The sequence below is a fragment of the Ambystoma mexicanum genome, chromosome 12, assembly GCF_040938575.1.
Source record: "Ambystoma mexicanum isolate Mex_15411 chromosome 12, UKY_AmexF1_1, whole genome shotgun sequence".
Classification (NCBI taxonomy): Eukaryota; Metazoa; Chordata; class Amphibia; order Caudata; family Ambystomatidae; genus Ambystoma; species Ambystoma mexicanum.
The window spans coordinates 352,527,108-352,554,695 of record NC_090936.1 but is presented as its reverse complement, the minus strand read 5'-3'; the positions used below and the strand labels follow the sequence as shown (position 1 = coordinate 352,554,695).

The 27,588-nt window shown below is 50.0% G+C and overlaps 1 protein-coding gene across 9 annotated transcripts in view; it reads left to right on the top strand.

The window, feature by feature from the left end:
- The window catches only part of ITPR2 (inositol 1,4,5-trisphosphate receptor type 2), a 4,412,221-nt gene that overhangs the window by 2,942,765 nt on the left and 1,441,868 nt on the right, over window positions 1-27,588 (top strand). For all 9 annotated transcript variants that reach the window (XM_069628470.1, XM_069628469.1, XM_069628465.1 and 6 more), the window contains one exon: window positions 16,361-16,469. In XM_069628470.1, the coding sequence (XP_069484571.1) occupies window positions 16,361-16,469 (109 nt within the window). The remainder of the gene's footprint in view (window positions 1-16,360; window positions 16,470-27,588) is intronic.

Sequence of the window (27,588 nt, the reverse complement as noted above, 5' to 3'; positions counted from 1 at the left end):
CTTTTCTTCTTGGTTTATTTGTTAGTGTCGGGATAGAGTAGGTGGTTTGGACAGGGAACAGTATTATGGGTTCTTTTGACTTACATACTGACGAGCACTCAAGTTATTTTGTGTTTGAGGTAGGAAAAACCCCTCTTCAAATAGGGAGAGACAGGTTCTTTTCTTTATTTGAATACAAGTCTATAGCCAAAAAGATACCACCTTGTCCATCTCCGTACTCCATCACACCACATACCCTTCTGGCAGTGCCTAGCAAATGCCTATCCATGCCTAATCAAACCCCAAAGCTGTTCGCTTCACCAATACATGTCTTCAGTTTGTCTTCCTAAGTGAACGTGTATATGCCCAGATGCGGGTGCCTTGCTTGCTATGCCTAGGAAATCAAGCTGCACATCACTCAGTTGGTCCAACAAGACCCTGCCTGAAAATGATAAGGCTAGCATGGCAAGTATGGACCAGTTTCAGATCTTCTCATGATTACTTTTCAGTGGGGGTCTGACGTAAATAGAATGTATCTTGGTCTGTGTGGAAGCCTAGTCTACTCTGCATAAATGTTTCATGATTCAAACTGACTTGATAACCTCATACTGTTTTAGTAACTTACGGGTTTGCATTCAAACAGTATACATTTATGGATTTAACATTTGGACAATGCCCATGCCCCCCTGCTTTCCTTTCTCTCCTCAAATACAAACAGCCAAGGGTGCACAAGCCCACCCAGTGAGGTGTTATCTTTTTTTTTTTTTTTAAATTCTTTTTATTATTCGGCGTGGCAGCAAAACACAGGCGAACAGCGCCAGGCAAGTACAATATGAACACAGTGTATACAGTATGAACATACAGAGACTGCTTCACACATTAACACAAAACCATAGTAACGTTTGTGACATGGGGGAGGGTGGGAGAGAGCTATGACAGGGGTGAGGGGCAAAACTGGTGGGGGGAAGCAGGTGGGGGTGAAGCTGCCGGTGTCGTGTTGAGGTCGGACATGTAAGAACGGAACCTGAGCCAGATGTTCCTAGGCCTGGAGTGGGTAGGTTGCATATGAGACCAGGTTTCCTCAGAGTCCGAGGCCCACGTGACCGCCCTTAGCCATTGGGCATGCGTGGGAGGTGAGGGGCGAAGCCAACAGAGCAGGATGGATAGCACCGCGAGGAGCATGCAGAGGCCTGCCAGTTTTTTGGGGTCTCGGGAAAGGCCTGGGAGGTCATGAAAGAGACACAACGCCGGGGAAGGGTCAATGGGGTGATCGAGCATTGCAGACACCGTTGAGCAAACCGCCTCCCAGAACTGTGAGAGGCGGGGGCAGGACCAAATCATGTGAATGTAGTCAGCATCATCTTGACCGCATCTGGGGAAGCTAGAAGGATGATCACTGGACATGCGATGCAATCTGATCGGGGTGTAGTGGAACCTATGCAGCACTTTGAACTGAATGAGTTTAAAAAGGGAGTTGAAGGAGACTCGGTGAGTGCGCTCGCATAAGTGTGCCCAGCGTTCATCTGACATTTCCCCCCCCTAGGTCCCCCTCCCACGCTCGCTTAAGTTTAGCAAATTCTGGGACAGATCTGGACTGCAGCATAGAGTATAACCTGGAAATTTTGCCTCTTGTGGGCGAGGGGGAGGTGAGTTCCTCGATGGCAGGGTCGTCCGGTGGTAATGCGGGGAACGTTTGATAATTACGTTTCAGGGTCCTACGGAGAGACGAGTATTGGAGCCATACACTCTGGCCGCTCCTCAAGAGTAATGGCAGATCAGGCCACTCAACGAATATGCCTTGATCAAACACGTCGCGCAGCAACTCATAGCCCGCTTCAGCCCAGCGGCGAGCCGTGAGTGGTGCAACCCGTGGGACCCCCGGGAGAAAGTTCCAAAGCGGGAAGTTGCCATGGAAAGCGTAAGTAGTTCCGTTCAGCTTCCATGTTTTTGCCAAAGCGAGGGATGTGCAAGCGACCGGGCACTGTGAGTCCAGTGCTAGGGGAGCGGGTTGTATTACCAGGGACCGGATGTCGCGATCGCATACCGCAAGCTTCTCGGGTCGGACATGAGGGGGGGGGTCCGTTGTATTAAACCAGTAGGACGTATATTGGATCTGGGATACCAGCCAGTATTTAAAGAAGTCAGGGGCACCGAAGCCCCCGTTGATCATAGGGATGGACAAGGTCTCGAGCTTGAGACGGACCGCACCTGAGTGCCAAAGAAAGGTATTGACTGTACGGGTCAAATCACGAAAGAAGTCCACTCCTGGCCACAAGGGTACATTGGTGAACCTGTAAAGCAACTGGGGTAGCACCACCATTTTCAATAGCCCTATTCTGCCTGCAAGGGATATCGGGAGCTTGTCCCAGGCTAGTACTTTAGCCGACAGGTGATTAAGATACTTCTGATAGTTCTCCTTGAAGGTTAGCGCATGCTGGTGCGTTACCTCTATCCCCAGATAGGTGAACGTGGATTGAGCCCACGTGAATCCCAGGGAGTCAGGGGGGGAGAGTGCATTCCGTGAGTGGGAAGAGAGTGGACTTCGAGCAGTTCACCTTAAGGCCCGAGATCCGGCCAAACTGAACGATGTCCTCCAGTATTGGGGGTAAATTGATGGAAGGGGAGCGTATAAACAACAGTGCGTCATCCGCATATAGGGCCACTATGTCCGCCTGACCCGCAGTGCGGAGGCCTCTGTGAGCGTGAAATTGGCGGAGCATATCGGCGAAGGGCTCTATTGCTATAGCAAAAATCAAGGGAGAGAAGGGGCACCCCTGTCTCGTCCCCCTGGCGATCCCAAAGAGAGGGGAGCAACGGTCATCGGTGCAGACCCTAGCCACAGGGTTTGAGTAAAGCAGTCTGACCCAGGTGAGAAAGGAGGGTCCAAATTTGCAGCTCTCGAGAACCCGCCACAGATACCGCCAGGAAACTGAAACAAACGCTTTTTGAATGTTGAGCGTGGCAGCCACTGCGTGTGTCTCGGGGCTAATTCTGTTAATTATATTAAATAGACGCCTTAGGTTCAGGGACGTGGAGCGCCCCGGGATGAAGCCCGCCTGATCTGGATGGATGATGGATGGTAAAAAGGGAGCTAACCGGAGCGCCAGAGCCTTTGCATATATTTTGACATCACAATTTATAAGTGAGAGCGGGCGATAAGAACCACATTGCGAGGGGGATTTGCCAGGTTTAAGTAAAACTATGATTGAGGCCTCACGGAGTGAAAGGGGAAACACGCCAGCCTCAACCGACTCCTCCCAAAGAGCCAGCAAGTGGGGGAGCAGCAGTGACTTATAGCGCTTGTAAAATTCGACTGGGATGCCATCTGAGCCCGGGGCTCTCCCCGAGGATAAGGGTCAATGGCGTCTGAGAGCTCCTCCAGCGTAAGTGGGGAATCAAGGGAACCCGCAGTCTCTGGAGATAACGTCGACAAAGGGAGGGCCTCGAGAAAAGAGTCAATCTCCGCCATTGACACCTCATCTGAGTTAGAATATAGGGTCACATAGAAAGAAAACAATTCCCTATTGATGTCTTGCGAGGAGACAGCCATAGAGCCATCCGGCCTCTCGATCCCAAGTATGTGCGGAGACCCCGTCTCGTGACAGATCAGTCTCGCCAGGAGCCGACCAGGGCGCTCACCCTCCCCGTATTTCCTCGCCATACCAGGATTGTCCAGAAACCTTTGTTCGCGCTCCGCGAGGGATCGAAACGTGTCTAGCTCTACCCCGATGTCTGCCAGGCAACCCGGGGTAGCGTGAAGTGAGGCTGTAGCTTCCAAGGTAGACAGTCGGGATTCACTCTCGGCAAGGCCTCTCCGGATTGACTTAAGGACCCCAATCTCCTTGGACAGCGCAATCCCTCTAATATAGGCCTTGAAGGCCTCCCATAAAGTGGCCTGTGATGTTACCGAGCCCGTGTTCCTCTCGAAGAACTCTTCGATAGACATCTCGAGTTCGGAGCAGAACTCCTGATCAAGTAGGGAGAGGGGTTTCAACCTCCAGCAACGAGTCCGGCCGGGGTCTGGACCCCAACCTATGGTAATAGTCACTGGAGAGTGGTCAGACAGGGTTCTGGGAAGGATCATCAGCTGTATAATGTTCTTAACCAAAACGTTGGAGATCACCCATCGGTCAATACGGGAATAGGAATCGTGGACTGAGGAGTAGGAAGAATAGATGCGGGAATCCGGGTAAAAGAACCTCCATGCATCTACCATGGCCAGGCGTGGTAAGGATGATAGTGCAGCATGAGCTGCCCTGGAGAGATGACGGGGCTTGGAACCTGATCTATCAAAGGCTACGTCAAAGATTGTGTTAAAATCGCCCCCCCAGAGGATGGGGATAAGGGGGAAGCCATCAAGAAGGGACGTGACCTGTGCATAAAACTCCGGGTCGTCCAGGTTAGGGCGTAGATGTTAAGCAGAACCACTTCCTTGTTCTGAAGCGTGGCATGCAGCAGAACATACCTGCCTTGGAGGTCAATTTGTGAGGAAATAAGGGTGAACTTGAGGCTCTTGTGAATGAGGGTCATGACCCCGCGGCTTTGAGTGGAGAAATCAGTAAAAAATCTATGGGGGCCCCAGGCTTTGGCAAAACCTGAGCACTGTTCCGTGCGGGCATGTGTCTCTTGTAAAAAAAGAATCTTGGACCCATGGCGCTCGGCCTGCAGCTGGAGCTGCCTCATTTTTTTATAGTTGCCCAACCCCCGTACGTTCCACCTCATGAAGGTCAAGTCACTCTCGGCCATAGATGCAGTGGCGTTTGAGTCCGAGAGAATGTCGATAGCCAGTGGATGAGTGCCACACCGCGGTCCGCCTTCGCTGCCAGCGCCAACTTTTTAATAACAGAACCCCAAACATGACCCACACCCCCCCCAAACAGAGGGATGGTGATCCCAAACCCCCTCAACCAAAACCAAACTAGAGGCATCAGCGCCTGGGGGCCTGTAGGCCGAGCTAGCCGCGCCACTCCGGGTTGCGGCAGATCCAGTAGAACATAAGGTGTCCACAATAGACATAACATGTAACTTAGACCAGGTACTTTGAACATGGTGGTATGGCACATATTTGTAGGATGAGCAGGGCAAGCAGGTTGCGGGATAGAGGATCAGTGCGGCCCCAATGCAGGGAGGCGGCCGGACCTGGCCTCTCCCCGTCGGGCACAAAGGGTAACTTCAGGACCATGGTCAGAGAGAGAGGGTCAGCCTGGGAAATGTTTGTCCATAAACTTGGAGGCCTCCTCCGGAATCGTGAAAAAGAACACCTGGTTAGCGTGTTCTATGTGTAATTTGGCGGGATAGAGCATAGCGTATTTGACTGAGTGGTCTCGCAGCCTCCGTTTCACCGCTTGGAAAGTCTTGCGTTCACGTTGGACGGCTGTTGAAAAGTCTGGGTAGAGATGAATCCTTGCACCGCCCAGTAGTAGCTCACCCTTGAGCCTTGCGGCCTTGAGGAGAGCGTCATGGTCACGGTAGTTCAACACACGGGCTATGATGGGTCGAGGTGGGGCCCCCGGCTTAGGCTTAGCCGTCAGGGCGCGGTGTGCCCGCTCAATAGCGAAGTGGGGGGAAAGCTTGGGTGAATCCAGGAGTGACAACAATGTATGCTCAACAAATTCCTCCATTGGCTCATGGACTTCGTTCTCGGGAACCCTGATAATGCGGAGGTTGTTGCGCCTTGAGCGGGATTCCAGGTCCTCGTTCTTCTTCTCCACCTCAAGGACTCGGCCGGAGAGAGCAACAACCTCAGAGCGCAGGGCACCCAGCGCATCCTCAGCGGAGCCGACCTGTGTCTCGACCTCCGACACTCGGCTATCAGTCCTCTCAATGTGGGCCTTAATTGATGATATAGTGCTGTTCATGTCGTCCAGTTTTGAGTGAAGTGCGGTGAAGCCCTCCCGGATAAAGTCCATCATGTTTTCGGATTCAGGAGCTGTGTCAGATGAGGCGTCAGGGGCCTGCTCGGCGGTCTCCTCCGGCGATCTCACCGCTGCCTTAGCAAACATGTTGATGGAACTCTGTTTCCTCGCGCCCCCCTTGGTTATCCTGGCGACGTAGAAGGTCGAGTGGGGTGAGGGGGGATGCCCAACAGCACAGGGAGGAGCTCGGACCGTGTACCTCGTAGCTGCGGGTGCGGGGATCGGTATGGGACCGGAGGTAGCACGAAGGAGGAACCAGAGGCTGAGAGTTCAATGAGTAAGGGATATTGCAGCTGCCAGTGCAGGTTGATGGAGTTTAGTTAGCCCGGGGAGAACAAGAGGCCCCTGGGGTGGGGGTGATGATGACCAGGGGTTGCCGTGGAGGTAGGGGTTGGCCAAGTGCAGGGCGGGCCGGCCGGCCGCATCCTCGGGAGCAGCGATGTGGGGTAAAGTAGGTCCCAGGTGAACAGCAGATCCGGTACGGAGTGGTGGCTTCAAGGACCCCACGGCCCACTCAGGAGATAGGAGACCCCCAAGAGTAGGGGTGTGGGTGACCGGCAAGGTCCAGGGCCCCCCCAGTAAGGCGAATGGGTGCAATCAGGGCTACAAAGCAGGGGGGGCACACTGTTGGGTTGATGCTGAGGGGAGTCCGAGCGCAGTAGGCGCGGGGGAAGACCAGTGATCCAAGTGTGCCCCAGAGTCTCGAGGCCAAGCGGGGGGGGCGCGCAGCAGCACCCCCTTGACGTACCTTAGTCACTCCTGGCCCGCCACACAAGACTGCAGGGGAGCGCGGCACTCGGTGTCCCGGGGCGCACCACGGCTCCACTCCGCGGGGGGGGGGGGCACAGTAGAATGCTATCCAGGGATCAGAGGCCCCAGGGAAGGTCCGGCCACGGCAGCGCCGAGGGAGACCCCGGGGAGGCGCAGGCCGCAGCAGCCCGGCAGCAGCCGGAGGCGGTCCCGGGGCAAGAGTGGGGCCGAGGCACCAGGGGAGGTCAGGCCCCGGCAGCGCAGAGGGAGCCTCCAGGGAGGCGTGAGCCGCCCAGTAGCAGCGGCAGCGGTCGCGGCCCCCCCGCAGTAGCCGTAGGGGGCCCCAGGTTCAGAGCGGGGCCGAAGCACCAAAGGGGTCCGCTCCCGCAGGGCGGGCTCAGGTAGAGGTAGGCGGTGGGGGCCGGGATCACGGAGCACCTCGCGGGTCCACCTCAGAGCGGTCAGCAGGGTCAGAAGTGTAGAGGAGGTGGTCTCTGGTGGAGCGCAACCAAGGATCCAGGAAGGAGCTGCGCAGCAGCAGCGATCGTAGCCGCAGCGCCCCGGAACGGTGGGGGGGCCAATCCCGCTCGGCGGGTCCCAGTAGAAGCAGGTAATGGGGGACGGAACCCCGAGGAGCACCGCAGGTCTTCACCGGGGCGTCCCGCAGTCACCGGGATGCAGGGAGGCAAGCGCGTCTCGCCCAGCCAGGTCTGATATTGGCGCGAAGACGTGCTGCCGATGGGGGAAGGGCAAAGGGGCACCCAGATCTCAGGATCCCCAGCCACGATCCGAACAGGAACAGAACCGGGTGGTACCCTGTTGCCTCAGGATACGAGTCGCACTCTCCAGGGCCGAGCCACAGAGCCAGAAAGAGCCCAAAAAAGGATTGTGGGATCTACCCACCGCGGAGAGACACACTCAGGCGGCCATCTTGTTCGGCGCTCAACAGCGCCCCCCGAGGTGTTATCTTTTTAACGTGTATCAGAGGCAGATTATTTACAACAGGAAGTGATTGGAGATGATAAAAGGTAAAAGGTAGTGGCCATTGCTGTGGCAGTTTTTTATTTAAATTATATTGGGTTTTAACAAGCTATTTAAGTGTGATTGTTGGGTGATTAGAAACTAAGGGGACAAAGAACAAGCTGTGTAAAACAACAACCGTGTCATGCATTTCATTGTTTGCTTGTTTGTTTGTTGTGTCTGTATGAGATGTTTTGTATGTTCTTATTGATTTCTATGCTACAGCTTGTAGGCTTCCATTCAGGATAGGGAAAATAAAGCTACAATAATAGGGGGTAATTTTCCAAGTCAAGCAGAGTGGATGTATTTATCACCACTTGTTATGAGCTGCAGGATTTTCTATGATTTGGCAGACGAAGTTGGAGAGAAGATGGGAGTTAACAAGGCCCCCCTACCAAATCCAATTGGCTTTCCACCAGCATGTATTTTTAAGTTGGCGGAAAACCAATGGATTCCTATGGGATCTGCCTGACTTTTACAACTGGTAAAAGCAGGCAGATTCCAAAGGAATTCATTGTGGATGACTCCCACAATCGTTAATTGTGGAAGTGATTTACACTTTTCCAGACACATGGTGGAAAGGTGAAGAGCAAAGGCGATTTTCACCTGTGTTTTACTCTTTACTTTTCCAGTACTTGGTGGAAACATGAACATTAATGAATGGTCCCTTTTGAAACAAAGTGGAAACAGGAGTGGTCCCTTCCTGTACAATTTAAGATTCAAAATAAAATGCCCCCTTACTCTTTTCATCAACACGTTTCTACAATGATGAATACATTGTCAGGTTGATTTATCAAGTGACTTGTGCATGTTTTAAGTAATCTGTATCAAATTGAGTATTATTTTAGGCATTCAAAACCAAACTTCAACAGATATTTGTACCAACTTGAGCTTGGAAGATGTGTGGTTAAGAATCTAAATTTCAGGCTAGGCTCAAATTCTGGCTTTACCATTTAACCAAAGTGTGTGATCCTGGACAAATTATTTAATTTTACTATGCCTTGCCTGCTAAAAATAGGTGGCCCTAGGAGTGATTCAGTTCGCATTATAAGCTATTCCAAAAAGTCTTGCTAAAGGTTTAATAGATGGGCGGCACAGGCATTAGCACCCACCAACAACACACATCCACATCTTTCTTTGAAAATATCAGGCGACATTTATTGAACAAAATGGTGTAATTCAAAAACAAATCAAAGTAAACACATCAAACAAAAAGTCATCATGGAAAATTGCATATTAAAAACAGTATTTATATAGTATGTTCCAGACAATGATGTACAGGGGCATGTCAGGTGAGCAAGGCAGTCTCCTCCCTGCCACACCCCACCAGGAGCAATACCAAGAGGCTGGAAACACCTCAACCTGCATCGTCTGCCTCCTGATGCAGCTCTCCAAGCCCTACCATTCTATCCTACATGCCATCACTCCCTCGCACCCTCAACTTAATTAAAATGTGCTGCAAAAATGCAACAACATATAAGATGTTGTTTAAAATTTAATTTTGTAAGAAACAAAATCTCCTATTCCTTGCTTCTGTATTCTGGAGGGGGAGGGTCAATCTTTCAGAACAAGATGGAGGTAGTGCAAGCACCTCCTCCTGGGCTTGCCGGGAGTAGCCACAGTGTTCAGAAAGGCATTGTTGGGCGAACACCATCTGAGATGGTACAAAGACTGGGGGCCTCACTGCTCCGCCCTTTCAGAGGGGGAGTAGGAAGCATCACCCTCGATTTTCCCCAGCCAGGCCAAGAAAGGCATGCTGGCGGCTGGTGGGAGTGGAGGCAAATGGGAATGGTGGTTAGAGGAGCTGAAGGAAGATGAATTGGGGGAAAGGTGAAGGAGGATTGGATATAATAGAAAGGGAAGAGCAGATGTGAAGGGAAGATAGGTAGATTGATGTTGCAACACTATGTTCCTTGTTGCTCTTTTTGCTCTGTACTGTTTTTTATAGAGGGCTGCAAATGCATTTTTCCAGACTTGGAAATACATATTTTGCTGGGTCACGGATGTGGGAAATCTGGTTCAATGCCAGCACTTTATTTAGGGTACTCCTAGACCCACAGCATTTGGAATTTGGGCCCCCCTGGTCACAAACCTGGCCCATCCAGTTAAAAATTCCTGGAGCCGGGCCTGCAGGGAGCTGTGGTACAAGCTGGGTCTGATTTTGGAGCTCCTCCCCACAACAAGAAGATAGAGGCAATTGCTCTCTTCCAGGAAGGGGAGGTAGCATTGGATCACGCAATCACAGTGGCGCTGTACATTGCCGACATAGGGTTCCGGCAGAAGGGGGAACAGTGTCTGCCTTCGTCGCCAAGGCTGGATGAAGGCCATGAATTTCCGCCAGGAGGTCCAAGCGAAGGTACTGGACATGCCTTTCGATCGAGATAACATTTTCGGGAAGGTCGTTGACGAGCTCCTACAGGCCATCAAGGCGGATAGGGAGACAACCCATTCCCTGGGCACCCTCCAGCAGCACCGCTCTTCTTTTCGTCCCTCCAGAGGAAAGTCGAGCAGGTCTTCAAAAGGTTTCTTCTCATTGTACCATCAGCCTTCCAGATCCACAACTCAGGAAGCCATTCCCAGGCCTACGGTCGCAGAGGACAGCATCGCCGTCACTTGCAGGAAGGATGCCGGAGCCGAGGCAAGCCTGAACCAACCAGGACGTTGGGCCCCCACCCATGCACCCAGTGGTAGGCCGGCTGATGAGGTTCGTCAGCAAGTGGAAAAAGATCACCACCGACAGAAGGGTGCTGGACGCCCTCGCCCAAGGACATACCCTGGAATTTCAGCACAGGTGTACGCGTGTCCCTCCGGTGTCCGGTCAGGAGCAGCACATCCCTCAGCTCTTGGAGGAGGTATGGGCGATGCAGCAAAAAGGCGCGATAGAGCTGGTTACCCAGGGACTCTTGCGCTCCGGAGTCTATTCCAACTATTTTTTGGTCTGAAAGAAGAGCAGGGGTTGGAGGTCCATTCTAGACCTGCAACATCTGAACAAATACCTCAAGTTCAAAAAAATCCTGATGGTCATGTTGCAACATGTGCTCGGCCAACTGGAAAAAGGAGACTTGTTGACAAAGCTGGACCTGAAGGACGCCTACTTCCACGTCCCCATTCACAGGAAACACTGAAGGTTTCTACGCACTACCAGTTCAAGGACCTTCCTTTCGGCTTGAAGTCGGCCCCCAGAATGTTCATGAAGTGCCTGGCACTGGTGGTGGCCCATCTGCGTCTATGGGGTATACACGTATACCTGTACCTCGACGACTGGCCCCTCTGGGCCCGCCTGTGAAAGCTGGCCGTCGGACACACAGAGGCGACTGTCCAGTTGCTGACAGATCTGGGATTAAGTCCTGCTTGACACTATCACAGAAAGCGCTGTTCCTAGGAGCCAGACTCAATACGGTGTCCTGCCTGGCGTCACCCTTGGAGGAGAGGGTAGCGGCCATTCAAGGGAAGGTGCAACGGCTGTTGTCGATGAATGCCACCACGGTGAGAAGCATCAAGTCGTTACTTGGCTTGATGTCGTCCTGCATCTACCTTATCTGGCTCTGCAGGTTACAGATGCGACCACTTCAGGAGTTCCTGGACGTTCGCTGGATACAGGTGTCCGGAAGCTTCGGGGACAAGATCACGCTCAACGAGGAGTTCCGTCGGGCAATAAGGTGCTGGGATGTCTGCTCCAACATCGCCGGGGCACAGGTTTTCAAAACCCTCCATACCAGGAGACGGTCACCACAGTTGCTTGCCTGGAAGGCTGGGGATCCCACATTGGGCGTCTGCACGCCAGAGGCCTGTGGCTGCCAGAGGAGAAGGATCTCCATATCAACATCCTGGAGCTAAGGGCTGTGTTCTGGGACGTCAAGTCATTCCTTCCGTCTTCGAAGGACAAGGTGGTGAGGATCTTCATGGACAACACCACCACAATATTCTACATCAGGGAACGGGGGGGCACTCGATCCCCAGCGCTCGCCAAGGAAGCACAGGACTTGTGGTGCTGGGCCATCAGACAAGAGATGTTCATCTTCACCTAATGGGAGTCAAGAACACCATTGCAGTTTCCCTCAGCAGGGATTGCGCTCCTGCCACAAGTGGGAACTTTGGCAGGACCAGGTGGACTGCATCTTTGTCAAATGGAGCAGGCCGCAGATCGATCTGTTGGCGACGGCGGCAAACTCCAAATGCCAGATGTTTTCCAGCACATTCCACCAACTGAGGAGCCTGGGGCACGTGTTCTCTTTTGCGTGGGAAGGCCTGTTTCTGTATGCGTTTCCTCCGTTGCCTCTCATGCTACGAGTCATCAACACACTCAGATAGTGCCAATGCAGGATGATACTCATCGCCCTGGCCTGACTGAGGCAGATTTGGTACCCGGACCTTCTCAGCCTGTTGGCGTCGCCTCTGGTCAAGCTGTCAGTGGTTCTGAATCTTCTCACCAGAGAAGGAGGCGCAATCCTTCACCATGACCCAGCATCGCTGAACATGAGGGCTTGGCTCCTGCAGCCCTAGAGTTTGCAGGGTACGAGTTGCCTGAGGACTGTAGGGAGGTCCTCGTCAAAGCCAGGGCTACGTTGACTTTGAAGTGCTACGGTCACAAGCGGAAGCGTTTTGCTACGTGGTGCCGGTCTCAGGAGATTACCCCTATGAGGGTCACAGCCCTGCAGATTCTTCCATACTTGCTATCCTTGGTCAAGCCCAGACTGGCGCACACCTCTATCAAGGTACACCTGGTGGCTATCTCCCGTTACCCCAGGTCTCCAGGACGATCTTCACTTTGGTATCACCGACTCATCATGGAGTTCCTCAAAAGGACTGTTTCGATCTTTCCCGCTGGTGAAGGCTCCTGCCTTGGCGTGGGAACTCAATGTGGTGCTGACGAGGCTCATCGGGCCCCCCTTCGAGCCTATGCATCAGGCCCCTCTCAAGTTACTCTTGTGGAAAGCTGCTTCCCTTGTGGCCATCACCTCTGCCAGGAGGGTAGATGAGATCCAGGCCATACCCTGCAAACAGCCATACCTGACTTTCCACGAATCGAGGGTGGTGCTGCAGACACACCCCTCTTTTATGCCGAAGATTCTGCAGAATTCCACCTCAACGAGCTTTTGGTGTTACCTGTTTTTTTTCCAAAGCCTTCATCACCGTCTGAAAGGGCCTTGCACTCGCTGGACGTTGCTCGTGCCTTGAAGGTCTACATGACACGCACAAAGACTTCTGAACTGTTTGTGAACTTTGGTCCTGTGAACCATGGGAAGGCATTGTCCAAGGCTTCCATCTCAAGGTGGCTCTCCGGCTGCATCATGCTTTCTCATCGGTTGGCGAACCGATCGTTGCCCGATCGTCCGAGAGCCTACTTCACCAGAGCGATCGCTGCAACGACAGCGTTGCTGTCTGGTGTGCTCCTGCTGGACATCTGCAGGGTGGCTAGCTGGAGGTTCATACACACCTTCCCGAAATTCTACTGCATTGAAAGGGATTCCAGGGAGGAGTCCAGAGTCGGCCAAGCAGTGCTACGCAACCTGTTTGCTTCAGGTGAGTCTGTTCCAGAGGTAAGAGTCGATTGCTTATGTTGAGCCTTGCCACCTCCCATGGTTGTGTAATGTACTGCTGTGAATTCGTTATTCATGAGCATGTGAATCCATGCCATACCCCATGCTGGTTAAAGAACAAGTTACTTACCTGTAACTATTGTGTTAGGGAGAATTCTCTGTATAGGCTAATTTCCCAAACCTAGTGAGTCCCCCAGCAGCTTTGCTGGATTTTTGGGGTTTATTTTTTTTCTCCTGCTAAGAGTGAGACTCTTTTTCTCCCACTCTTAGGCATGATTTGAGAATGTCCTTTGACTATGTAATGTGTTTTATGGGCTATGGGGTCTTTTACTTCATAGGGCTTCATGTGTTTTTGGTATGTGTGTTACACAGCACCCTCCGTGCAGTAACACAGGGGTGTCATAGTGACCCCCAAACATAGACTCCATACCCTGGGACTGACTACTGTCTCCCAGGGCATGTAAAGTCAACATTGGCTTTACTAGTCTCAAATTGTGAACAGAACCAGTACAAACCATCATATTCTGGAAGTACTGGTAGGGGTAATTAGATTGCCTCTGGGTCTGTTTTCCAAGGGGGCACTGTCCAGTCCCCCCTTGTCGAGTTTCTGGCTGGTGGCAGTGGATACCACACAAAATATTCCACCGGAATATTTCCTATGGGATTTTCCCATTCATTTTAAACACACCACTTTTTTGGTGCAATGTTAAAGATACCGCCGGGTTATTTATTTAATATTTATTCCCCGGTTGGGTCTTTTTTCCAGGACTCGGTTTTAAAATGGCGTTTGTGTTTGCCTCTGTTACTCCAACCCAAGTCGAGCCCTTTGTTCCACTTTTGGCGGGCTTCTGCACAGAAGCCTCCAAAAGTGGTGCCACTCTGTCTGGGTCTACAGGATGAGTGGGAGGGGGGAATTGGCACCCTGGACTGAGTTGCCTCGGCAACTCAAGTCGCACTCTTGTGTGATTGGCCCAGTCGTGAGCTGCCTGGCTCACCACTTAGCATGTTTGAGTGACAGCTAGGACTGATGAATGGGGGTTTTCTGCATAAAAGCAGGACTTCGGGGACTGGAACTTCAGAGGTCGCCACAGGACCTAAAGAATCCAAAGAGGGAGAAGCTGAGCCGACCTGCAACAACGACACCACCGGAGGAGCCCTGCTGAACCGACTCACCACTTCCCAACGACAGAGAAGATCTTCGAGGAGAGTCTTCTTCCTTTGAGCTGGTGGGGATAACCAGTTCGCCCTTCTTTTCGCATTCCTGCATCGTCTCGCGGTCGAATCGCCCGTGCCAAGCACTCCGGCGGCCAGATAGCCACGCTTCACCACTACCGCGAATAAAAGGGTAGTACCTTTTAACCGGGAAAAACTGCGGCTAGTTTCTTCCCTGGCAGTGCAACGACCTCCAGCTTTCCTCCACGTCGAGATCTTCTCTTCCCCTGGACGATGCACCGACTTGCACCCGCTGCCAGGAACAACTGCCCAGGCTGGAGCTTTCTCACAATTTCAGGTACTGTGTCCTGCCTGGTCTCCCTTGCAACAGACTGTTCAAGGTGTCCCGTAAATCCTTGACTCTCTATCCTGGGGTGACCTCGGACCTGTTAATTAACTTTTCTGAACTGATCTAACTCCTTTTTGAACTATCTGCAAAGACTTTTAAAGTGTACTTCAACTGTGTGATCTTGGGCACATTCCGCCTTGCTCTCTCCAAGAGTGGGCCTGGCCTAGGAACTTTTTGCTCTACAGTAGACCCTGCCTTTCTTGACTTGCTGTGGTTCTTTAAAAGTGTTGGTATTGTGTGTTTTCCTATTTCTGCCTTTTCCCTCCCTTTTTAAATAATTATTGGAGTGCCATCTGGGTTAAGCGCTCACCTCTGTGTTGATAAAAAAAAGTGGTGTTCTTTTCCTAACACTTGTCAAATAATTAATCAGGGAGGTGTATATATTTCTAGTGACTGTGTTTGAACTTGCTTGACATATTAGTGCCAGTGTATTTTTACAAGTGTGTTTTTAAATAAATAATTATATACTTTTATACCAAAACTCTGGTCAGTGTTTGCTTGTGCTACTGTATTTTTGTACCTAATGTGTATACTCTATATACTGCCTAACTCTTCTTGAGAGAGGTCTGACTGCTCGGCCACAGCTACCAGGTAAATCTGGGTGGTACAGACTGCTACCAATTGGGTTTACTGCTAACATCTGTAGTCTTAAACTTTTTGCAGTGGTCCCTAAGGGAACTGCACAGGTTTCTGCCTAACATATTGTTCTCCAGCATGGGTCTGGCATGGATTCACATGCAAACACTCCCTTCCCCTCTGCGGATCTTCTTGATGATACTGCCACTTTACATGCTTACCAAATCTGAAGATGGCTGCCAGAGGAGGGGTTTAGGGAGAGGACTGTCATTGGATTGGGGCAGTATGACCCAGAGGACAGTGATTGGTTTAAAGGAGAAATACAGTTTTTAGGTGAAAGTGAAACAGTTTTTTCTTTTACCGAGGATTCCCAGCCTGACGACTGGGAATATTCAGGATCATGTGAATCCATGCCACACCCATGCTAGAGAACAATAGTTACAGGTGTGTAACTTGTTCCTGCTGGGGGGCGAAACCTATATTTAGTCTGTAATTCAGGATAAATAATTGTGTTAGGTTCTTTTTTTATGTAGGATACTTTCAAAGGCTACCTTCCAACTACTGATATCGTTCAGATGGATTGTTATTCTTCTCATGCGATATACAGAGGTGGACTCATTAAACAGAGATACACACATTTTGTCTTGTACGTTAAAGACTGACCTGCCTGAGAAAAAACTGTTCCAACGAAGGATTTCTGCAAAATCCATCCATTTAATTAAGTGCTTATTTGGCAGGTGTTGCAGATATTTGGTTTAAACTTTGTGTTAGCTTAATTGGCAGCATTGTGAAATCAGAACTGAACTGTAATAAGTTATTATAGAAGTGTGGAGATGATATTTTCTCATATGTGGACAGGGATGTGACAGCTATAATAAATGAAATATTTGATTTAGATATTACCAGCCATACATGTATCATAAAATAATAAATGTTCATGCTTATATCTGACATAGCAAATACTAAGTAATGGTTGTTTTTAAAGGCTTACCTGAAAAACAAATTACATTTTATTTTAGGTTGATTAATCATACAAAGAAGTTAATGGAGAAGGAAGAAAAACTGTGCATTAAGATTCTGCAGACACTGCGGGAAATGCTAGACAAAAAAGACAGCTTTGCAGAAGAGGTATCTTTCTACCTTTTTACTGATTTGTTTATATAAATATTTCAGTTACTTTTTTGTTAATCTTGAAATTAGGCTGTCATGATCTTTCGCCACTTCCTCAGGCAGGTATGAAAGGAATGCTTTGAAAAACATTGCAGCATTACAGCTTTAATAGCCCCTCCTCAAAATCCTTATTTCTTTATCAATGCCTGTCTGTGTACCTGACTTGTAGATCTGGGCAGAGAGGCATGCAGTAGATGCTGAACCCCCCACGGATTGCAGTCTTCAATTTCTAAATGGTACACTGCGTTAAGAGGGGCCGGGGTCAATGCAACTGAAGAGAAAGGAAAAAAAGAAGGCAAATGGAAAAAAACCACAGCTCACCCTTTTAGAGTGCTCTCAGGAAGGCAGGAGGCGATGGGATAGTGTCAGTCATGGTAGCAGCGCCGGATTAAACCATGTGGAGGACCCTAGGCAATCGAAATGTTGGCCACCCCATGCAAATTATCTCCTAATATGTTTTTCATTTTCTGCACTGCTTTATTTTGAGCAGTTGTCGTGGGGCCGCTAAAAGGAGTGGGGCTCATATGCTGGTGTCTACTTGGCCTAATGGATAACCCGGCACTGCATGGTAGGGTCAGCCCATTTGAAACTCGGTTTATCAGGCCTTTCCCTTTGCAAGATCAATTGGGGCTCAAACCTCCACGTATCCAGCTGGCACCACCAGTCCTGAGTTTGACTCGTGGAGCCCAGTGTATTACGTTTGTGTCAGATACCATATCCAGATTGTGTTACATCACAATCATGAGGAAAGGTTGGAGTTTGACATGAGAGAAGGGTCATCACAAGTCTTTGGGAAGTTTATGAGCTTGGGCTTTTTGATGGTTGATGGAGCTTGGTTGGAGGAGTCTGGCAACAAGTAATTTCCTTAGAGATTCTAATGCACTGCCAGTTGGATGTCCGTGAACGGCTTTGGAAAAAATGGTGGAAAGTGTCAAGTCTGAATGTTGTGGTCCCTGCATCTCTATGGGTGGACAAAGTGAGAGTCTGTTAGTTGGGATTGTGACTCAGAACTGGCAAAGCCAGGAAAACCTATGAATTCCAATGCATGCACGTTTTCAATGCACTGACAGAGGGAATAACCAGACATCACGGTTTTTATTAATCGCTATCCCAACTAACATACTTTCACTTATTCCACCCATGGAGATTTAGAGATCACAACATTCAGGCCTGACACTTGCCATCATTTTTCCCAAAGTCGCTCATGGGCACCGAACTGACACTGCACATGCCCAACTAGCCTCTCTAAGGCAATGACTCATTGCCAGACCCTTTCCAACCGAGGCCCACCTGTCCTCAAAATGCCTCAGCCCAAAAGCTTCCCAAAGACTTGTGAATACCCCTGTCTCAAGTCATGCATCACCCTTTCCTCATGATACTCCTACGTCCCGTCACCTTTCCTCCATACTTTATGGGCGTCCCTCGCTAGGGAAGGGAGATGGAAACTTTTTCACCAGAAAAAATCTTCTTCCCCTTTAAATTTAGAGGTGTGCGGGGGGGTGGCCCTGTGAGCATTTGCTCCCCTGACTCTGCCCACCTGCGCCACTCCCCAGCCCTTTTTTTCCATGTCGGCGGGAGCGGGCCGCTTTCACCAGCGCTCCTGGGTTTGGCTTCTGCCTTGTAATTACACGCGCTCTTCCCCGGATACTGTCTTTTGTCTTCTGTCTTTTGGTCTTTAATCAGGTACTCAGTCCTCTGGCGCCACACTCCTCCCCGGCGCATGCCGACATCATCGGGCTTCAGCAGGAGTCCAGCCTGTGATTCTTCGCTATGTCTGACCCCCACGCTCTTTGCCTCTGCTGCTTTGGCCCAGAACACGTCTGGGCTGGTTGTACCGCTTGTGATGCGCTTACACCGCTCGCTCTGAGGAACAGGTGAGCTCAGTGGAGGGAGCTCTTCGAACGGTCGCCTCCAGAGGAGTTCAAGAACTTCGTCAAGCACAAGTCAAGGCCCACGGTAGGGCCACTTTTTTCAACTGCAACCCGCAAGGGCGACTCCTTCCCCAGGAAGCGTCCAAGCAGGAGGGACCATTTAGGTCCTAGTACCAGCACAGGTACCGAGGCTGCTTCATCTACCGGCCGCCAGGCCGAGGGGTCGCCGGATCCTTCCAGTGTTATTGGTGAGCGACCACAATGTTCTTTTACCGGGTGTCCATCCGAGGGGCTACACCCTACTACCAGGCGAATGTCTGAGGAGGTGCCTGTACGCAGCACTACCGGCCACGTAGCCGAGGGCACTACGCCTACCAGGCCTCATCCTGAGGTGCAGGGAAGGCTTCAAGCTCCACCGCCAAGAGTTCAGGGGGAGGCCAGGCCTGGCGCGGCAAGCACCATGACGCAGGCACTTGGCATGCAGTCCGACAAAATGGCTAGTGTGCCAGACAAGATGGCCACTCGTCCGACACTACCCTAGTTCGGCAAGCAGGTAGGAGAACGAGTGTCCAGGTGGGACTGGTCTTTGCCAGGTACGTGGCCTACAGCATATCCTTCAGCGTTGCAGGGCAGATACACCCCGCAGCCAGGTTGGCAGAGAACGCACAGGCCCCAGCAGCCTACTGCTACTACATCCGTGCCACCTGTCACCCCACCGGCCTGTGAAGAAAGGTTTTTTGAAACGTTTCTCACACTTATGAGGTCCCGCCAAATGGGAGCCATCCTTCGGGATCTGATAAGGGTCATGCTGCCTCCAGTCCCGCCTCTAGCACCTATAGGCATTCCTCCTATGGGTCCAGCGCCTCAGGCCCCCACGCAGCCCAGGATGCCCGCACCGGGTCCCTCGATTCCGGCTTCCCTGCCTCCCACAGTTCAGGCGGTTCCACACCAGCCTCCACAGCAGCCTGTGCGTCTGGTCTTCACACCTCAGCCTTCGCGCCCAGCACTCCTCCACCTGCTCCGGACCAGCCGGACACCTTAGTGGACACCAATGAGGAGGAGGACCCTTACACACCATCTTCAGCCAAGGCCTTCCATGAACAACTCTCAGGTTTGGCCGAATACTTGGGGCTTGCACAACCCAAGGTGGAACAACCGGAGGCGGGGGTCTTGGCCGAGGTCCTCGCTCTATGCCCTGCGGCTAGAGCGGTGATCCTGAAGCAGAAGGACGTTGTCGCCTTGGCAAAAAAGGGATGACTTAAGCCCCATCCAGCAGAGCCTACCAATTGGCATCCTGACGCTAACTACAGACAATTGGAGGGGGATCCACTCTTGCTGTCGGCACACCCTCACCCACACTCTTTGGTGAGTGCCACGGCCTCACTCTACTCCAAGCCCCTGTCTTCCTTGGCTACCTTATGTTTGGCGCTTCTAGGCAAGGAGGAGAAGATCTTGGAGGCATATGGAAAGAAGGTCTATTCCAACGCCTCACTACACCATTGTCAGTCTAATGCAGAGGCCATGCTCTCAGCCGTTAATCAGAGGCTTTGGCGGGAAATAGCCGACTTCCTTACAGAACTTCCGGTGCACAGTCAGGCACATTTCAAGGCAGGCCTGGCAGATGCCAAAATGGTGGGTCAGGACATCATGGAGTACACCTTTTGCACCTCAGGCCGTGCCATCTGCATCACCATGGACATGATATGATATGATATGGCATTTATAACGCGCTTATACACAAGTGTTTCAAGGCGCGACGCAGCAAGGGAGGGGAAACAGAGGGAAGACAGAGACAACAATCCTTCGAGGCCAAGTGTCTTTCAGATCACGCAAGTGCAGTGAAATGGGAAAGGGGAAAAGTGCGGGGTGGGAGGGGTGTGGGGCAGTACAGTACATGGGATAATAGAATAAATAAAAACATAAGAGAAGTATGGCCAGCTGGTGGCAAGTGCAAGGGTAAGTGCAGACATCAGGTGTCAAGTGCTGGCGGGGGACTCTAGGGGTACAGAAAACAGTCCCGAAGTGTGGGGGTTGCCAGGGAGGCAGTGCAGGTGTGCAACTGGTGGGGGAGGGGGCCTTGTCCCGAGATCAGAGGGTGGCCAGGTAACCACTGCAGTTTCAGCCAGGAGATCAGCAGGGGAGAGGAGGAGAGAAAGCAAAGCAAAGCAAAGCAAAGCAAAGAGGAAGGTTTTGAGGTGCTTCCAGAACCAGAGATGGTTTTCCTCAAGTTTCAGAGAGGCAGGCAGGCATGGTGTTCCAGAGGGAGGCCCCAGTTGAAGAAAGAGATCCACCACCAACTTGTTGCTTGGAGAAGCGACTGACCCTGAGGGAGATGGAGGTGGATGAGCGAAGAGCTTGAGAAGGAAGATATTTAGGAATAGAGAGTTGAAGGTATTGAGGCCCCAGGCCCCAGAAGGCCTTGTGTACAATGCAGAGGGTTTTGAACTTAATCCTCGCAGCCCCTGGGAGCCAGTGCAGAGAGTTCAGTCCTGGAGAGATACGATCCCTGGGCTTGAGGCCAAGGACAAGTTTTGCAGTCCTGTATTGGATGAGTTGCAGAGGGCGGAGAGTAGAAGCAGGCAGATTTGGAAAGAGGCTGTTGCAGTAGTCCAGCCTAGAGAGAACCAGAGCTCTGGAGACAGTGAGCTTCTGGGGGAAGGAGAGGAAAGGAAGAATACCTCTGAGGAAGTGCAGCTGGTAGTGTGACTTCTTAGAGACGTCAGAGATGTGAGGAGAGAAGGAGAGTGTGGAGACGAAGATGACCCCAAGGTTTTTAGCCTCACAGGTGGGAGCAGGAAGGGGGCCAAGAGAGGCCAGCCAGAGAGTGACAGGGAAGGAAGACTGCCTGGCTATGGGGTACCAAGTTCAACCTGGACGTCCAGGAACACACATTGGGCCTTCCATTCAAGGGTATCGTCCTTTTTCATTCCACCACTGATGAGGAGCTTGATAAGAAGAAAAACAGTCTCCAGGCTGCAAAATGATTTAATTTGATTTTGAAAATGTATAACGCGCTTGAAACAGAGCAAACCGTATAATGGCGCAGTTGACTTTTGCTGAAACGGACATCCATAATTTTAGTCGTATCACATTCCATCCATGAGTGCAGCATAATTGCGTCCAGAGGACAGGACAATTGCAATAAGACTGACTATACTTTATTTAAATAGAAACATTTTCAGGGCTTTTCGAAACTGGCACAGGGAATCCAGAGTCCTAATTTCCCTGGGTAAGCTGTTCCAGAGTGTAGGTCCGAACACCGAAAATCTTCTGTCCCCTCTATAGACAAATGTAGATGGGGAATAACTAACAGAGCCTGGTCCTTTGAATGTAGACATCTGGACGGTTGATACTGCTCAAGTTCATCCTTCAAGTAATCCGGTGCTAGTTTGTTCAGACACTTGAATAACAGGCATGCTATCTTGAATATAATGCGGTCCTCAACCTATACCCAGTGGAGCAAACGGCGTGAGGGTGATACATGGGAGGTTTTATTTAACCAACAAACCAGCCTAACACTGCATTCTGCGCCCTTTGCAGTCTGCTAAATTGTTTTTTTGGAACACCCACCATTTGACTATTACAATAGTCTAAGTGAGCATTTGTGAGTGCTCCCACCACCATAGCATTATCCCCTTCTGTAATATATGGGAGGGTTTGGTTTGCCGGAGAAGTCTCAAAGAGTAGAAGATAGCTTTCACCTTGGCTCCTACCTGGCTCTCACTACCTAGATTGTCCTGCCAGATGCAGCCAAGGTTTTTAACTTTAGTTGAAAATTAAGGTTCAACTCCCAATAATTTGGGAAGTGACTGATTCTTTAGAATGGCTGAACGGTGCTCAGGGCCAAACAGAATAAACTCTGTTTTAGCTGCATTCAGTTGCAATTGGTTGGTGGCCATCCATTCACTAATCTCCTGAAGGCAGTCACAAATCTTAGCAAAAGATTCCTCAACCTTGTCAATTGTAATGAAAATCTGAGTATCGTCCGCATAGGATTGGAAACTTATTCCATGGCGTTTTGGGATTTCCATGACCAGTCGAAGATATAGATTGAAGAGGAGTGGCGATAACGATGAACCCTGTGGAACCCAACAGTCCACACTACAGGGGTCTGACGTAAAAGCTCCTAGTCTAACACATTAATGGCCCCTTTACAAAAAAGATCTAAACCACTGATTGGCATGCTCAGAAACCTTCCCAACCGTCCTCAGCCGCTCTAAGAGGATAGTATGGTTGACTGTATCAAAGGCGGCTGACAGATCAAGCATCACCAAAAGTGAAAGCTTGCCTTGATGAGCCACCTTCAAACGTTCATCATAAACTGCCAACAGAGCCGTCTCTGTACCGAATTTCGGACGGAACCCGGACTGTAAGGGGTCTAAGAGAAGTTACTCTTCAACAAATGCTTGCAGTTGTTGAGTCACCACTTTCTTCAATATCTTCGCCGGCCAGGAAATACTGGCAATGGGGTGATAATTTTGGAGAACCAGTGGATCCAAATTGGACTTTTTTAAAAGAGGGTTCAATATAGTATATTTAAGTATGTCAGGCACTGATCCTTGGTCTAACGATTTATTTACAAAAGTTGTAATAAATGGAGCAATTTCCTCAACCATACATCTGGCCGCAACCGCTGGTAAAGGAAATAGGCAGTCATTGGTTGGTTTTAGCTTTTTCATCATTGAAAATATATTATCCACTGTCACATGATGAAAATTAAACTGTTTTATAGGATGGGCACTTGCTCATGATCTCCAATATCTGAACTAGTACTTAAGTGCATTGAGGAAAAAGGAATTGGGTTCAAAGCTGCAATATTTCCCTTATTTGTAACAATTTTATCTACAAAAAACTATTAAAAGAGTTGGCATGTGCCATTGATGGAGTAATAGACAAGTTATTACTAGTAGGATGATGGAATTTGGAGGTCATTGAAAAATGTTCTCTTGAATGATTTCCTGCTTCACAAATTTCTTTGTAATGGAATTTTCATTTTGCCTCAAACATAGCCTTTTTATAAATCATAAGTGCTGTTTTAGCTTTGGTGTTATTTTCTTCCGTATGATGTCTTTGCCAATTACGCCCTGTCCAACTGACTTTTTTACGTAATGGTATCAGATCTTGTGTATACCAGGGCTTCGAAATCCTTTTTTGCATAGGTTTTTTTGGCACAGCCCTAGAGCAGATATCTTCCATAAGTTTAGTGAAAGAAATCTTCACTGGCCAATGAAGTGTCGGCTAAAGACAGTGAATTAAACAATTCCAATGCAGATATTTTATTCAAGTCTTTACGTCTCTGTGTTAATAACCTAATGTCCGAATTAGGACTTCGAGAATTCTTTGATTTGGCTGCTAATACAAATAGTTGGAGCATATGACTGATCAATAAATCGGTATATTGTCTAAAAATGACATACAAATACCTCTTACTAAGGCCATGATTTCCCAAGATATCCCAAAGTTCCATAGAGCCTGGGTGGTTGCGATCATCCAACCATAAATTCCAGTCCCCCAATAGCAGTATTTCAGCATATTTACTGCCTACTGTAGTTAGAAAAAAATAAAGACACTCTAAAAATTCTTGATATGATCCTGGGGGCCTGTAGCCCAGTATCACATGAGTGGCTGAATTAGGGGATAACTCAATATTAAATTGGCCCACTTGTGATTCATTTCCACAATCAAGTAATTTAAAATGGGAAATGCGCCATACATCTCTATAAATAATAGCAATATCCCCACCCTGTTTACCCACTCTATTTATATGTTGAATCAGAAAATGATCTGGTACTATGTCATGAAAAACTACATGTGACACCTCTGTGAGCCATGTTTCTGTTATAAAAAGAATATATAGGGCTTGTTCCTCAATTAAAGTAGCAACCTCAGTAATGTGTGCACACACAGATCTGGCATTAATTAAACCAGCCTTAACGCCTTCCAATTTCCTAGTTGTGGGAGTCCACATATCCAAAGGGGAAGCAATTCCTAGGTTTCTAATTTTATTGAGGCTTCTCAATGTGATTGCTCCCTTATTATTATCCAGACTCTTTAATGCTGGTGTGTCATAGGTAAACTCTCTTCCTCCTAATATAATAGCCATCACTTCTAAGCAAAATGGCTCACCTAGACCACGATTCTGTGTAGAATCAGGCAACACAGCCAAAAGTAGCAGTCTCCCCCGCTGACTGGCGTTCCAGGGCGATCCTTATCTATTCTCACAAAGTCCACACCGAAGACATACAGCCAGACGCATCAGCATTCCGACAAGGGGCGGGCCTTCGGCGGGTTCAGGGGCTTCCAGGAACCGAGGTCAAGCCAGACGGACCGGTCTCCATGTCAGAACAAGGCGGGGGCAAGGGTTCTTAGCCTTTGGCAAAAAATCAACTGCTCCTTGGATTTCCCCTCTTCTCCCTCCCCCTCCCTCATTTTGCATGTCCTACTTCTCACCTATCTCCCCTTCTGAAGTCTCCACCCTCCTCTCCAAAGCCCACCCCACGTCCGCCCCAACTGACCCTCTCCCATCCCTTCTTATCCCTAAGATCTATCCTCTTCTTATTCCCTACCTTACCTCCTTCAACATCTGTCTTTCCTCAGCTACCTTTCCCTCTGCTTTCAAACATGCCACGATCATCCCTATTCTGAAGAAACCTTCTGCTGATCCGCTTCTCACCTCTAACTTCCGACCTATCTCTCTTCTTCCATTCCTCTCCAAGCTTCTCGAGCGCCTCGCCTACTCTCAGCTCTCAACCTTTGTCACCAATCTCTCTCTCCTACCCCCCTCCCAATCTGGCTTCCGTCCTAAACACTCTCCTGAAACTGCTCTCACCTATATCCTTAACTCCCTCCTCTCTGCTTGTCACTCTAAGCAATCCTCCATCCTTATTCTCCTCGACCTCTCCGCTGCCTTCGACACTGTCGATCATCCCCTTCTTCTCCACACTCTTTCTTCCTTTGGGTTCAAAGGCTCTGTTCTCAACTGGTTATCCTCTTACCTCTCTTCCTGCTCTTTTACTGTTTCCTGGGTTGGCCGGTCCTCTCCAACCTCTAGAATATGGTGTACCTCAAGGTTCGGTGCTTGGACCTTTCCTCTTCTCTCTTTACACCTCCCTCCTAGCCCCTGTTATCTCCTCGTTTGGCATCTCCCACCATTTCTATGCTGACGACACTCAACTCTTCCTTTCTTTCTTCTCTTTCTCAACTGACCTCCACCTAAAACTTTCTTCCTGCCTTACTGCCATAAAGAACTGGATGTCTTCCTGCTTTCTCTCCCTTAACACTGGCAAGACCGAAGTCGTATTCTTTCCCTCTAACTCTCTTCCCCCTCCCTCTCCTCCACCTTTCATTCACTTTCCTCCTCTAATCTCCCTATCTCTCTCCATGCTCATAATTTAGGCATTCACTTTGACTCCTCTCTCTCCTTCTCCCACCATACCTCTCTCACTTCTCGCACCTGTCGCTACCACCTCTTCAATATTCGCAAAGTCCGTCCCTCTCTCACATTCCATGCTACCAAACTCTTAATCTCCTCTTTTATGTTCTCCCGCCTCTTCTACTGTTCTTCCTTATTCTTTGGACTACCTACTTCTCATCTCGCCCGCCTCAAATCTATCTGCCATTCTGCTGTCCTTACCTCCCGTGACTCCATCTCTACTTCCCTCTCTTCCCTTGGCTGGCTTCCATTTCACTCCCAACTTAAATTTCACTTTCTCTGCCTTGTCTTCAAATCTCTCCATGGTCTTGCTCCCCCTTATCTCTCCTCCCTCCTCTCTTTCTAGTCTGCCTCCCGTCCCCTTCGGTCTGCTGACCATTTCCTTCTTACTGTACCTCCGTCCCCCTGTGCCCCCTCCCGTTTCTGGTCCTTCCAACTCCTAGCCCCCCTGCACTGGAACTCCCTACCTCTTGCAATCCGCTCTACACCCACCTTCTCCTCATTCCGCACCTCCCTTAAATCTCTCCTTCTCCACTCTCCTCCTTGATACCCCTTCCCCTTCCTGCCTCCCCTCCCTCCTTTATCTTTCCCCTTGACTATCTCCCTCCTCTCCCCTACCTCCCCACTCTTACCTTTCCCCTTCCCTTCTCCTATTCCTCTTCATCCCCCCACCCAGTCCTACTCCACTATTCTCCCTATTCCCTTTAGTTAATTTCTCTTCTTACTGTTTTGTTGACTGATTCATATTGTAATTTGCTTCTACCGTTAAATTGTTTATGTTTTATGTATTAAGTTGTTCAATTGTACAGCGCTTTGTTGTAAAGCGCTTTATAAATCAATAAATACAAATACAAGGGCTTCTTTCAGTCCCCCTCCTCAGCCCCAGCCTTAGAGGCAAAGAAGGCATGATACGCCCCTCCGGTCCACGTGTCTTCGGTGGGGGGCAGACTTGCCCTTCACGCACAATATAGGCGCGCGAGGTTCGTGGACCCCTGAATACTATCAGCAGTCTCCATGGGCTACCACCTACCGGATCCTCCATCCCCTCTCTACTCCCCTCCACTCCCAGATATTGGGACAACAACTCTGTTGGTGGAGATTCGATCGCTCGTAGAGGGTCAGGCAGTGGATGACGTACCAGCCTCCCAGCGGGAAATGGGCTTCTACTGCAGGATTTCCACCATACACAAGAAGCACCAGGCTGTCCTGAGAGTTGTGTTTGACCTTTCCACCATGAACCTTTCCCTCCCTCTTCAAAAGTTCAAGATGGTTACCCCAGCGCTTATTGCAGAGACACTTTGCAGGGGAGACTGGATGTGCTCCCTGGATATAAAGGACGCATGCCTACATGTCCCAATTTGGCAGCCTCATCGGTCCTTTCTGAGGTTCAGGATCATGGGCTTTCATTTCCAATACAAGGTTCTACCCATTGGCCTAAATTCAGCCCCCAGGGTTTTTACCAGACTCATGAATGCAGTGGCAGCCCTCCTCAGGGCCCAGGGGCCCCATGTCTATCCATATCTAGACGACTGGCTCGTCAGGGCGAGATCCCCAGAGGCGGTCCATCACACCTCCTCCGCCCTCATGAATACACTACACGAGTTGGGATTTACCATCAATATCAAAAGGTCACAGCTGGAGCCTACGCAGAATCTAGGCCTCATCTCGGATATGAGCTCCGAGAGGATTTTGCCCTCGGAGGACAAGATCACAGCCATCAGTAGGGCCACGAGTCATTTTCTCAGCAGAGCGGTGGTACCAACACCACTTGGGT